This window comes from Bubalus kerabau, chromosome 17 (genome assembly GCF_029407905.1).
Source record: "Bubalus kerabau isolate K-KA32 ecotype Philippines breed swamp buffalo chromosome 17, PCC_UOA_SB_1v2, whole genome shotgun sequence".
In the NCBI taxonomy this organism is placed as follows: domain Eukaryota; kingdom Metazoa; phylum Chordata; class Mammalia; order Artiodactyla; family Bovidae; genus Bubalus; species Bubalus kerabau.
In genome coordinates this window covers 14,767,087-14,780,737 of record NC_073640.1, presented here as the reverse complement: position 1 = coordinate 14,780,737, position 13,651 = coordinate 14,767,087, and the positions used below count along the sequence as shown (strand labels likewise).

General features: G+C 67.1%; 2 protein-coding genes across 6 annotated transcripts in view; both read right to left on the bottom strand.

Moving 5' to 3' along the window:
- Positions 1 to 13,651, bottom strand: part of GSE1 (Gse1 coiled-coil protein) — a 392,831-nt gene that overhangs the window by 8,105 nt on the left and 371,075 nt on the right. For 2 of the 4 annotated variants that reach the window (XM_055553933.1, XM_055553936.1), the window contains exons 4-12: positions 11,003 to 11,202; positions 7,157 to 7,332; positions 6,549 to 6,746; positions 5,865 to 6,056; positions 5,204 to 5,508; positions 4,342 to 4,666; positions 1,493 to 2,106; positions 709 to 821; positions 220 to 490 (exon numbers count right to left, since the gene is read on the bottom strand). In XM_055553933.1, the coding sequence (XP_055409908.1) occupies positions 220 to 490; positions 709 to 821; positions 1,493 to 2,106; positions 4,342 to 4,666; positions 5,204 to 5,508; positions 5,865 to 6,056; positions 6,549 to 6,746; positions 7,157 to 7,332; positions 11,003 to 11,202 (2,394 nt within the window). The remainder of the gene's footprint in view (positions 1 to 219; positions 491 to 708; positions 822 to 1,492; positions 2,107 to 4,341; positions 4,667 to 5,203; positions 5,509 to 5,864; positions 6,057 to 6,548; positions 6,747 to 7,156; positions 7,333 to 11,002; positions 11,203 to 13,651) is intronic. The other 2 variants (XM_055553935.1, XM_055553934.1) reach the window with 2 other exon arrangements.
- The window catches only part of IRF8 (interferon regulatory factor 8), a 558,308-nt gene that overhangs the window by 222,416 nt on the left and 322,241 nt on the right, over positions 1 to 13,651 (bottom strand). The window lies entirely within an intron of this gene.

The following is a 13,651-nucleotide window of genomic DNA, read 5'->3' as shown; positions in this document are numbered from 1 at the left end:
TCAGTTTCATGGGACGACACAAGAGAAAACACGCTCTGGAGGGGCCGTGTGAGTTCCCGACGGAGAGGGGCGTGGTGGCGAAGAGACGGGGGGACGAGTCCGTGAGAGCCGAGGGGCAGCTTCAACCCCGAGAGCCCATGGCCCCTCTGCTTCCTCAGAGACCCCCAGCCGCCCTGGCGAGCCTGCCCCGAGGCCCGGCCCGGCCCCGCCCCATCTCACCTTTCCTCTTCTCGGCGCTGATGTGGGTCAGGTTGAAGATGGTCAGGAACTTTTTCTTCTCCTCGAAGTTGGGGCTGCTGTTCATGTCATCGGGGCTGTAGCGGGTGGACAGCGCTAGTCTGGGTGAAGGCGTCTGCCGCTTGCTCCGTGCCGTCGGGGGCGACGGGCTGCGCTCTCTCAGCATCCGCCGGCGCTTCCTCCGCTTCTGGGTCAGCAAGTCCTCCTTCTGCTGTTGGGTGGTCAAGCCAAAAAGTTGCAAAAACTCTAGCTTCTAGATTGGGAAAGAAAACAAATGAGGTTGAAACCATGGGCAGAGGCTCCCGCTGACCCCGGGGCCTCCTGGGCCTCGAAGGCTGCGCTGTGGACACTCCGGGCTGGCCCGGGGAGGGGGAAGAGGGCGCCCAGAAGGCGTCCCAGCCGGTGTGGGGAAGCTGAGAGGGGGTGCCCGCAGCCCAGCCCAGGGCCCGACAGCGGCGAGACCACAGATACCTCGGAGGACGTGTCCAGTTTGAGGGGCGGCTGCTCAGCTACGCAGCGGAGGTGGGCCCTGACCTCCTCTTCGTCGCTCTCGTCGTAGGAGTCATCCAGGTCATAGTAGTATCCTGGAGGCAGGAAAGGAGCTCTTCAGACAGGCAAGGGGGCTCGCCTCTCCAGGGGATGCACATGGGGCACCCCTCGGACCTGAGAGCCCACCCGCAGGCCAGGCCCCACTGCCCCTGACCACCCCCAACCCTGGGCCCTGCATCCATTAACCCCCTAGCCCCAGGCCTCTCAGGGCTGGCGGTGGGGGCACGAGGTGGGCACCAGGGCTGACAGAGCCCCGGCAGGGGACTGTCCTTCACTCTGGCCCGGGGACAGGGCAGCCCAGGTCTTTCTGCACGTCTGCTCCCCTCCTGCTCAGGAGGGCCAGGGCACTCGGGCCCCCCGTCAGCGCGAAGGCACAGTCCCATGCAGAACAGCAGAGCCTGAGGGCCCAGGGCCGACCCCGCCGCCTCACAGGTGAGTGGAGGGACAGCCCTTCCGGGACCAAACACGCGCTCCTCACGTGGCCTCGGGCCCCGCTTCTGGCTGCGAGGCTGGGCTCGGCACTTAGCAGAAGGAGCTGGGCTGGGACCCCTGGTCCCGCCCGGCTGTTGAGGGGCTGTGCAGGTGGGAGGTGCCACACTCGCCCTGGGCCTGCTCTCCCGTTCTCTGTGGCTTTCCGGGGAACCCCAGGGCGCTGCTGGCTGAGTCCCACGCCACCTGGCGCAGGAGCGAGGAAAGGAGACCAGACCTTTCTCCTGGGCCTCTCGCCGCCGGCGCTCCTCCAGGTCCAGCTTGCTGACCAGCCTCCGGCGCTGTTGTAGGAACTCGTCGTAGACGTAGGCAGGGTCGGGGCCCCGAGGCGGCGGGGGCCGGTAGGGCGAGCCTGGCTTCAGGGGTCCAGGGGGCTCCCCAAAGGCGGCCGGCGGGGCGAGTGAGGCCCGGGGCTGGCCCAAGACAGTCGGGGTGGCCGGCTCGAGCTCCGCCAGGAAGGGCCCGGGCCCCGGGGGGAAGGCCTGCGGCTCCAGGGCCCCTGGCTCCCGGGGCGGCGGCGGGTACTTGTCTAGGGGGGTGGCCTCGCGCTTGCGGGGCCCCTCCTCTGCCTTCTCCGGGCAGTAGACCCTCTCCACCTTCACCAGTGGGACAGCAGCCGGGCGGCTGGGCTCGAATGGGGCGGGGTGGCCGTGTGGGGGGTGGCCCTCGGGGGCGCGCCGCGGCTCCAGCGAGCTGTCCATCAGGGACACAGGGTTCCAGAGGGCCGTGGGCATCGAGTGGTGCTGGGGCTTGGGTGAGATGAGCGGCGGAGGCCCGCCAAAGTGCTGCGGGGGCTCACGGCTGCCCGGCTCGTGGCGGTTCGGTCCCGGCCTAGGGGGGTGGGGGCAGGAGCAGCTGTCAGCCAAGGGCCTGGGCTGGGAGCCCCCAGCCAGTACTGGGGGTGGTGAGAAGGCCTCCTGCAGGCCCCCTCCCCAGGACTGGAGGGAGAACGTGCCTTTCACCCTGGAGCCAAGGGACCCACATCCTCCGCAGGCTGATGCAGACCAGCTTCCCAGAGGACCCAAGGCCCAAGGCGTGCCACCCGTGGGAGATGGTGGGGGTGGGCCGACCTCCTCTCCCCACACTGTGCTCACAGACGGCGGCATGAGACCAGCCTGAGGGGTCTGCCCAGCCGAGTGGACTGGGGGAGACCCTCCGAGGAGACCCTCACGGCCAGCTGCTCCCCACTGGTGGTCCCCGTCAGGACCGAAGTGACCCCACATGCCCGGGGAGCAGCATCTACACCCAGAGGGTCTCTGAGGACCAGACCGGGGCCTGTCCCGAGAGCCAGGTCACCAGCAGAGCACACGACCCTCCCACTGGCCTCAGACCAACAGCTCTGCCTCAAGGCTGAACCAAGTGCCTCTCTCCCTGGTGCATTTAAAACAAAATTCAAATTCAACCTTCAGAAGACTACGTGGCTGCTGTTTTTGCCAAAGTTTACCTACTATTTTTTAAGGGAAGCCCCATGCTGCCAAGGTGACCGAGGGCAGGATCCGAGGGAACTGGAGGGGAAAGAGCAGAGGCCACGGCAGGCACACGAGGCAGGTGCCCAGGGCTCCTCCTGCCCGAGGAAGGGGCCGGCTCACCACAGCCCCCGAGGCTGCTGCACTGCTGCTGGGCAAATACCAAAGGGGACCAGCTACATCAAAAAGCTGTGAGTCTCTAAGTAAACGGCAAAGGCATAAAACCTGATACCAGAATAAATAACTTCCTGCACTGGAGCCAAGCACAGACTGGTTTTCTAGCTCTGATCACAGGGCCCCAAAGGAACGTCACGCTGCCATGGGGACCACCTGGCCAGGGGTCAGAGGCCACACCTGCTGGGGCAGCAGCCCACAGGCCCTGACAGCTGCACTGGGATCCTGGGGCCCCAGGCCGAGGGAGGCAGCGTGCCCTGGACTCATCAGGAGATGGTGAACGTGTACCATCGGCTCGCCCGGTCCCTTACGAGGTCACGGGAGCAGAGGGCAGCTCAGAAGTAGAGGAGACAGCCCTTGTGTGGCCCCAAGTGGGCCTAGAGCAGCAGAGGAACCATGTGCAGCAGATGGTCCAGCCTGGCCGAGCAGGACAGAGACCCAGCCAGGGGCCCCAGCATGATTCACTCCCGGCCACACCCAGCTAGCCAGGTGAATCCACCCCGGGCACCCTTATCAGTGGATGCCGAGGCAGGGGCTTGGATGGGTCAGCCACGCCCAGGATACAGAAACCCACTGGCCAGCAGGAGCTGGGACAAAGAGGGAGGGAGCCAAGTGGACACTCACACCTCCATCCCAGACACCTCGAGTATTTCTCATCCTGAGAAGGCAGCACCATGGACACTGAGGGCTGGGAAGAAGCTCAGAAGCCCTCCCGCCTGAACTCTGTGCACAGCGGAGGAGACCGGGGCAGGGCCCAGCGTGCCCCAGGCTTAGACCCGTTCCTGCCACCAACTCTGGCTGAGGGTCTCCACCTGGGCCTTCGGAAGGAGCCCTGGAGGGATAGTTGGGTGGGGTGGGGTGGGGGGGGACACGGGGTGACAGCCAGATCAGCAGGCGGGGGCAGCGAGGCCCCGGGTCAGCTCCGAGAAGGGGCCCAGCTCACAAGGTGAGTGTCGGCAGCCAGGGTCCCAGAGACAGGTTCAAAAGCCTCTTGGAAAAAATTTTTTTACAACAGGGCAGGAAAAAATGGGTTATTTTTTTTTAAATTATAAAATCAATAAAATTAACTTTTTGTATGACTAAAAATCAAAGGGAGTCCCCTTCTCATTCCAGTTTGGACAGAGAGAGATGCTAGGACAGAGATTAATGTCCATGGAAGCTTCTCGGTCGCCCCCCTCAGGCACCAAGCCTGCCCAGAGGGGCTGGGCCGGCTGTGAACACAGTTCCTGGCGGATGAAGCCCCTGAAGCGAGCAGCTTCCTCCTCCCCTGTCTCCCTCCTCTCGGCCCAGAAGGGGGTCTTAGAAGGTGACATGGAACCCAAGTAACAGCGCTCCACAGGCAGCCAGACCAGAGGGACTCGCTAAACGCAGGCTCCGCCCCCCTCCCCCCACCCGCCCCGGGCCCCAGCCCGCCCCCGGGGCCCACCTGGCGCTCTCCGGCCGGTGCTCCGGGTCCGCAGGTGCTGGCGGCCGGCCCAGGTCCAGCTGCTGCTCCAGCACCTGCTGCCGGAACTCGGACACCTGCGACTGTCGGTCCTCCTTCTCCTGCCGCAGGCGCCGCTGCCGCGCCAGCCACTTCTCCTCCTCGTTGGTGCGCTGCAGGAGCAGGGCTGTGGCCGCGCTGCTGCCCGGCAGAGAGAAGAGCCCGTGGCCGGCGAGGAGGCCGGGCGCCGCGTGGGGCGGGGCAGCCGCCGGGTGCAGGGGGTGCTGCACGGGCTTGGGCACCTGTAGGCCCGCGTCCTTCAGCTTCTCTGTGGGCAGGAGAGGCCGTCAGGGCGGGGCGGGGTCCTGGCGCCCGGCTCAGCCCCGCCCCCTCAGAGAAGGGCGCCCCCTTTCCATGGGTCCGGGCAGGACACGGCTGCTCCCCGGGGGTCCCGCCTGTCTGACGCAGCAGAGCTGACCTGAGCTCTGGGGGGAATCGCCCATGCCAGTGGTTAGACAACCGTGCAGACTAAGGTTGTACGTAAGTATAGTGAGATTCAAGTATGTTAAGAATGAAGGTTAGGCTGCTGTGCAAATTCACTGTTTTAGTAAAATAAAGTACGCTAAAAACTAAGGCTAAATACTCCAAGCTATCATCTCTAAGAATTTGGTTGTGCTATGGCGCACAATCTAAGTACAGTGCACAATCTCAGTTATCTACCGGCCTTCACACCAAGTCTAAATCCTGCCAGCGGACGTCCCTGTCCTCGGCTCCCGGTCCGGGGCCGCCCCCTGCCCCCATCCCCGCCCACCAGGCTTGATCACACGGCGTGCGGCTGCCCCGGGGCCCACCCCTCCCCGGGTACCTGCGCGGGTAGGGGTGAGCTGCTCCGAGGGCTTGGCCCGCTCCTCGGCGGCGTGGCTCCGCAGCGCGTGCAGCTCGGCCACGGGCAGGAAGGCCGGCTCCAGCGCCTTGGCGGCCAGTAGCTCCTTCTCGCGGGCGCGCTGCTCCCGCTGGCGCTCCAGCTCCCGCTCCTTCTCGCGCTCCAGCTCCTTTTCGCGCTCGCGCTCCTTCTCGCGTTCACGCTCCCGCTCCTTCTCGCGCTCGCGGTCAGCCTCCCGCTCGCGCTCGCGCTCCCTCTCCCGCCTTAGCTCCTCGTCCACCTGCAGCCTGGAGGTAAGAACGGGGATGTGACCTCCGTGGCCGGAAGAACCCCCAGGAGCGAGGCGCTCACACGTGAGCCCGGGGTTCTCCCCCTCCCAACGGGGAGGGGCCAGGGGCCAGGTTGTTTTTGCTAACACGCCAAGAAAAAACTCAGCGTCCACTGGAGACCGAAAGCGGTGGACAGAGACTCTCCAGGCGCCTGGAAGGCTCCCGGCCGTGGCCGGTGATTGTGAGGACGCGACCTCCACACAGCGGCAGGGAGCTCCCGGCAGCGCCCCTTCTGCAGGCAAGTGGGTGGAGGACAGGGGTGGCCCGTCCAAGCACAGCTGGCCTAGCTGGGCTCCGGGACGGGGCTGGCTTACCTCTCGGCGCTGAGGCTGGACATCCGCTCCGAGTGCAGCGCCGCCAGGGACGAGTGGGAGAGCTCCGGCGGGTAGCGGACACCCGAGAGGTGGAGATGCATGGCCGACGGGTGCAGCGGGGGCAGGGAGCCAGGGGCAGGGATGGGGTAGAAGGGGGACCGCAGGGCTGACAGGCAGTAGGAGTCGTCCATCCTGTAGGGGGCAGAGGGGGCCGGTGAGCAGCCAACGTGGAGAGGAAGGCAGGACCCAGCCCCCTCGCCAGGCACAGGTACTGATGCGGGAGCGGCGGACAGGGCCTCCACAAAGGTCCCGCGAGAGCCCCCTTCCACAGCCAGCTCCAAAGCCCTGCACTCCCAGAGGCCACAAGGCCACGCCGGCCACCCCTCAGCTCAGCCGGGGTGGGGCCCCTCCAGGTCTGACCGTCTGACCCGGGAAGCTCCTACACAGAGTGGAGGCACAGCGCCGTCTGCTCAGGGTACTAACAGTCACGCGCGCCTGGGAACCCTCGGTGGAGGCGGGAGACAGGGAGGCCAGCCGGCGAGAGGAGAGTCTCCCTCCAGGAGCAAGCTCTGGATGGCTCATCCAGAGGCTGGGGGAGCGGCCCGCCCCACAGTCCCCGCCTCAGGGAATCTGGTCTCAGACCAGCGTCTACCCGCAGGCGGCTGGGGACGTCGGATGCCTCACCTGAAGGCTGGGTGTGGAAAGGGGTGCGGGGCCAGGTAGCCGGGGTGGTAGTAGGCTGCGGCGGTGGCCGGGTCCAGGCCAAGCGGAGGCAGGGAGGACACGCGGAGGTCCTCGGCCGTGTGGTAGGGCCGGAAGCTCCTCAGGTAGTCCTCGGTCACCGTGCTGGGGGGTACCACATGGTGCACGGGCCGCTGCAGGCTGCAGGCAGGAGGGGGCGTGGAGGTGAGCTCCGGGCCCCTGGGCCCCTGCCCTGCACCCCGCCACCACCTCCCTCCTCGAAACAGCAGTCCCTGCCAGAGGCCCAGGGCCCAGAGGTGGGCAGCTGCCGATCCTTGGGCCGCCTTGGCCCCTCACCAAGGGGCATGGGTCTGTTATCTGCAGCCTGGGGAGACCACCCCCCGCCCCCGGCCCTAGGAGCCAGGCTGGGGGTTTAGGGTCAGGCAGGCAGTGAGCCCACTGTGGGCTCAAGTGGCAACGGCCAGCAGGGCTGCCAGCCCAGGGCGGGGCCACCATCTGGCAGCTCTTAGGCTCAGCTGGTGTAGACTCGTGGCAGCCAGAACCTCGGGGGTCCCACCCCACACCATGCCCACCCCCCGGCCCGCACTTACTTCAGCGGTGGGAAGCGGGAGTCCTGCACCACTGAGCTGGGCGAGATGCCGAAGGGGTAGGGGCTGCTGAGCAGGTGAGAGGGGATGGCCGGGCCCCCCGCCTTCTCCTGGGGCAGCGGGGGCTCCACGATGAGGCGCTCGCGGCCGCCGCCACTGCCCCGGGAGCCAGCGTCCTGCTGGAGAAGAGAGTGTGGGTCAGGGCCGGGGGGCAGCTCATAGCTCGGCCACCAGCAGCAGGCCAGGCCTTCCTCCGGACACACAGGAGCAGTCGAGCTTCAGGGGGACATTCTTGAAACAGTCTCCACGCCACGGCGGGGGTGACAGCCACTGAGCCCCTGCCCACCGCCCGCCTGATCACGCCGGCATCCCAGGGGCCCAGGCGGCAGCTGCCGGCCTGCCTCACAGATCACTGGGCCTCGGTGCCCCAGGAAGACGTGGCTGAGCAGCTGGCGCTGCCCCGGGCCAAACAGGCCAGCCTGTCCCCCCCAGACAGACCCTGGGCGGCCCTGGCTCTGGCCAGAGCAGGCAGCTGTGGGGCCAGACCTGTCGGGGGACCTCTGCTCACTGGTGGGGGCTGTGGGCCCGCCTGCTCAGACTTCTGCCCAAGAGAGGAACCTGGGGCCTGGAGGGTTCAGTGCGGGGGAGACCCCAGGAAACCAGAAGGGGCTCACGCAAGGCGGGAAGGGAAAGGCGGTGGCCCCCACCAGCCCCAGCCACACAGAGGAACATCCTGCAGGCCCACCCACAGGAATGTCCGGCTCTGGACTGGCAGGCCATGGAGAGGCTCTGTCACTCTGGTCACTGACACGGCCGGAAGGGAGCAAGCGGCAGGCGCGGAGCGTTAACAGCCACTGGCCCAGGGTCCCGTCGCCACGCGGCCAAGGAAGATGCGGCTGCCCAGCCTCCCCGACCCCAGAGCTCCACGTGCCAGGCCCTTCCTCACCAGGCCGCACGGTGCCCCCCTCACCTGGCGTCAGGCCTGGCCCGGCTACCCCGGTCAGCGACAGGAGAGCAGGACGCAGGCCCAGGTCCATCCACCCCAGACCCACGGGTCAGAGAGACACCCTCCCCTGTCTGCCTGGCATCTCCCCCATCGGAGTCAGGAGATGGGGGCAGCAGAGCCTCAGGTCACCTCATTCCCAAATGGGGCGCACAGGAGGGACCACACAGCCCCCGCAGAGAGGAGGGGCCCACCCGTCACCGTGTCTATGGAACACCCGGGCGGGTGGCCGCCTGTGCTCCCACCCCACGTGGCAGGCTGGCCCCTCCACTCAGGGCGGGGCCCTCAGAGGGCACGGACTCCGATTCCCCCTTTCCCAGGCGGGCTTCACCAGGCTGGGGGCTGTCGAGGGCGAGCCCCACACACAGGTCAGGGCAGGAAGCCAGCACTCCCCTCTGGTCCCCAAGGCCCTGGACGGGTCCCCATGACTGCCCCTGCGCCGGGGCCCCCGCCTGTCGGATGTGCACAGGAGGCGGGTCCTGCACGTGCAGCTGCACCCCCCTCATACCCCCTCTGCTGGCACGGGATGCGGCCAGCACAAGAAGGGTGAAGGCCTTGAACCCTGTGCCTGGGTCTGGGCTGGACTGACTGGGGACGGGGTGGGGGGGCGGTGCAGGCGGTGTTGCCTGGGTGGGGACGCAGCGGCTGGAGCCTGAGGCCCCCGAGGTACAGGGCGGCCCCCAGGAAATGCTGGGCCCCGCAGTGAGGGGACTTGGGCACTGCCTCCAGGCTGGCAGCCCCACACGGCGGAGGCCTCGCAGGGGACCTGTGCACACAGCCTGGAGAGGAGCTAAGACCACTCCCGGCCCCCTTTGCTGGACCAGACGCCAGAGCGAGGGCCCCGTGCACCATCCCCGGGTGGGGCCGCCCCCGTCCGCCTGCGGCAGGACAAAGCCCAGCTTGAAGGCAGCAGAGCCAGATGGCACCTTCCTGGGCGGGAAAGGCTGGGGGAGGGGCAGATGGCGGGCAGGGGGTTCCCGCCCACCTGCCTGGAGCCCCGAGCTCCGCCAAGCTCGTGACGGGTACCTGGGAACGAGGTCGGGGGCCGTGCCCGGGAGCCCCAGCTGCCGCCCCGGGAGCACCTGCAGGTTCTTTTTAGTGAGCGGCGGCCGCAGGCGCAGCTACAAACAGAGGGAGCATGGGGTGGGGGGACCCTCCGTTCTCTGGTGATTAGAGAGGCTTCTACCAGGCAGACGGGCAGACATGCCCTGTTAGCTCTGAAACAGACTATTTGTCATCTCATCTGTCCCCACGCTGCTCCCGCCACCTGGAAAATGCCGGTGACCCCCGCGCGGGGCGCCCCCCAAGCCTCCCCGCCGGGAAGCGACTCCCCCTCCTGTCCCCTGCCCCCCCAGGAGGATTATGAGCCTCTGTGCCAGCCGGCCATCCCTCGCTGCTCCCCAGCCCCCGGCCCGCCTCCCCTGGGCGCCTGTGTCCTGCTCACCAGCTGCTGCGCGCTAAGTGGCTGGAGCACCGCCCCTATGGCCCTTTCTCGGGGTCACTCAGTGCTTCCAAGGCCGTGAGGACCCTCGGAGGAGGGCCAAGCTCAGGGGAAGGGGCCCATGGCCAGGAGTGGGGGCGTTGAGGAGGCTTCTGGGCCTGGAAGGGCAGCAGCTGGGTACAGGGCAGGATGAGCAACCGCCAGGCCCCAGGGGTGAGGGGAGAGGCAGGTGGTTGGGCCCAGAGGTCAGGGCCGACTGTCAGGGGGCAACAGGCCCCTGGAGGCAGGAGACTGTGGTGCGGACGCTGGTCCTCTCTTAAACCGGGCCGGGGGACGGCTGGGTGTCCGCACCCTGCTCTGGCTGGGATCAGCCCCACCGGGCCCTGCCCGGCCCAGGGATGAGCCAGGAGGGTCCGGCACCTCGTGGATCAAGGTAGGGCTACCCCCAGCTGGGTCCTCGCCTTCTTCCAGGAATTCAGGGGCTCCCCCTACCGCTCTGTGGACGGAGGCTGCCCCCCCCCCCCCCCACCTCCAGGGCAGAGAACAGCGAGACCCTGAGTGACGCCTACCCCCACCTGACCCAGCAGGGCAGAGAGCTGGGGGCCAAGCAGAAGACCCACTGTCCCCCCACCCCCCTCCTGCTCTCTCTGGGTTTAATTAGTGCTTCCAAGTGGCGCTGGCCCTCTGGGGACTCGGCAGAAACATCCAGAGCTCGGCGCAGTGACCACGTTCTTAATTAGGAGGGCCCTCCAGGCTTGGGGTGTGGGGGCGGGTCCCCCGAGGAGCCACATCCCCTGGGTGCACACCCAGGGAGCCCCGCCAAGTGTGGGAAAGGCCTCCTGGGGCAGGCAGGCCTCGACAGTTAAGACAGGTATCAATAAAGGTGACCTGTGAAAACGTGGGTACAACAGACAGGAATAATAACAGCTCACGTTTACAAGAAGTGCTCACGATGTGCAAACACCATTCTATCCCCCCAGATTCCTCTGTGGGAGTCCCAACCCCACACGTGACCACGTGCAGGAGACAGGGGGTGTGTGCAGGGGTGACCGAGGCGACGTGTGGTCACTAGGGCGGGCCCTGGTATCCTTGGAGGAAGAGGAGACCAGGGCACAGGCACGCACAGAAGAGCCCGTGAGGATGCAGGGACAGGACGGCCGTCCACATGCCGAGGCACGAGGCCTCAGGAGGGCCTGGCCTTGCCCACAGCCGGGACACGGGCCCCCAGCCCTACAGCTAACCCGCCCTGAGCCCACTATGAGGGGCTCACTGGGGCAGCCCCAGACCACGAGCCCTGGGAGTGCTCTTGAGACACACACACCCTCCGGGCAGCTGCTGTCCCCCAGCTTCCTCGGGGAGAAGCGGATCTCAACACGAAATGAGCCCCCGTCAGCCCCCCACTCACCTGGCGGCTCTCACTCCTCCAGACGCCATTGACAGTCTTGGTGGGGGCGATGGTCACCACGGGGGGCGTGCTGGGGACGCTGTGTCCCCCTGGGGGGACGATGATGGGACCCATGGGCACGCGCTTGGGCGTGCTGGCTGGGGAGCTGTGGTTGGTGGCCGGAGAGGAGACAGGGGACGACTCGCTGCTCAGTGAAGACCCTGCGGGAGAAGGACACAGCGCCTGAGCAGGGGCCTGGGCTCTGGGGGGGAAGCGGGGACACAACTGACCGACCGACCAGGCAGGCGTGCCCGCCCCTCCCTGGGGCTGCTTACCCAACTGTACCCCGGGGGCGGGGGGAAGAGCCAGGGGAGTAAGCAGGTCCCCCCAACTTGGATGGGGACTGAGCCCCGGGAGAGCAAGTGCGGGGGCTTACAGGATGCTGTGGGGGGAAGGGGAAGTGGGCCTGCTGCTGGCCAGGCCTGGCTGGGGGTGGGGCTGAGAAAGGCCTATATTATCAGGACATCAAACGAGTTCATTTTATCTTGAGAACTGAACCATAATGTGGGGTTCACGGCAGACGGGTTGGTCAGCACGTTCACAGAGCTGTGCAACCATCACCGTGACCTGCTTTCCATCCGGCCCCCGGCCCTCAGCCTGCCCCCCTGGGCTTCTTCCCCAGAGAGGGTGGCAGGGACGGGGAGCTGGTATGGCCGGAGGCTTCCAGGCCTGCGGGGCCAGGGGGGCCACTTGGTGCCCTGACAGGAAGGTGCCCGCCTGCAGCAGCTGTCTCGAGGGGCGGCAGAGGGGGCGGCAGTGCGTCCAGTCCCCCCGTCCTCAGCCCCTGATGCCCCCGCTCCCAGGTGGGTCTCTAGTCTGAGGCCTATCCTGGCAGCGTGGCCCCAGGGGGGCTGGAGTCGGTGGTTTGGGGGTCCCCCAGAGGCACACCCAGGCCCTGTGCAGCCCGGCTGGGTGCACACCCACAGCCTGCACTGCTCTGGGCTGCAGTTGGTGGTCAGAGGCCCCTCAGATGCCCACATGGTGCCCCATCGCACACAGACCCCCCCAAATCTGTGAGCCATGAAGAACACCCAGGCACTGGGTCTAGGGCGGGAACGCCCAGGCACTGGGTCTAGGGCGGGCCCAGGAGGCCCCCCGATTCTGTCACAGGAGCACTGCAGCCGCGGCCCTGCTCGGGCACCCAGAGGCGGCAGACCTGGCCCAGGAGACACCCTGTCTCGCAAAGAGCCCCTTGAAGAGGCCTGAACCAGGGGGCCAGGGAAGCTGGGGCAGCACAGACTGCCCCCGCTGCAAGCAGGACCCCACGGCTTCCATACTTCCCCCCGGGTCCTCTGCGGAACCTGCCTGGTCCCGGGGGCCAAGACCCTGGTACTCTCTCATCTCTTCAAGAGACCACACTTCTACCAAGTGACACCTCTGCCCGACGGGGAGGAGGGCAGCCTACGGCCCAGGGCGCTTGGCTCGGAGCCCTTCTCTCTGCCCTGAGGACCCCGCAGCCAGGTGTGGGCTCAGCAGGGACTGGGAGACAGAGCGGCCGGACCCCGAGGCCCACAGATGCTGGCACAGGGCTCTGCCCCGAGAAGGTGCACCATGGTGGCTGACTTGGTGCACTTCCTAGGCTTGTGCACGACCTGCACAACTGTACAGGACAACCCACGGGAGACACCGGTCCACACAGAGCCTGGCCCATTCACCCCCGGAACAACTCCAGAGCCAGGCGGCCCCCTGAAGGCTGTTGCCCCTGAGGTATGACCGGATTCTCCAAATGGACCCACCAACCATGGCCCACACACCAGCAATTCTGTAACCCTGAGTCACCCAAGCCAACACCAAGCCCAGCCCAGATGTGCCACCCACTGGCCGGGCCAGCTCCAGCCTCCGCCAGCTGTCACAGCTGCTGGGTGGCCAATGCCAGGGGCCGTCAGTTGCCTTCCCACCCTCCGCAGGTCAGCCTCCCAGGTTCTGAAACTAGCTGCGTCTGTTGGGTTGGGGGTCTGCCTATGACACCAGCTTCAAGGTGGCAGTGGTGGGAGGCAGGCTGACCTGGCCGCCCCAGGGTGCGGAGAGCTGACGAAGGGAAGGCCTGCACCCCAAACCCCCACCAGGTGGGGCAGCTTGCGGAGGCCAGGAAGCAGCGTCCCCGCCCTGCCCCGGGGACCCGCACAGCGGGCAGTGGGCCCCGGTCCACCCAGACACAGGTCAGCAGTGCCGACCCGAACCTCCAGCCACGCCCGCTGCTGCTGGAAGGACATGGAGCCACAGGGTGGGGGGGGACCGCCTGTGCGCCCAGGGCCACCCTGTGGGTGGAGGGACATCGGGCCATGCTCTCTGGAGGCAAAAAGAAAGAAAACGGACGCACTGAGCACCCCGAGCAGTCATGGGAGAGGCTGCACTGCCCGGGGGGGAAGCGGGGTCAAGCCTCCAGGGCCGGGCAGATGTGGGGGAGCCGAGCCTCACACTGGGGAGGCCCGATGGCCCTGCCGCCTGCACACAGGGACTCAGGGCTGCCTGCTGCCCGGCCCCCTGCTCCGTCTCTGCACCCCACACCACCAGCAGATCTCTGTGGACTGGCATCATTTCCAAGCGCTGGGCAGTGAGTGAGGAGGCCCCATTTCCAAGGGGGCGGGTGGGACTTGGGGACGGGGTGAC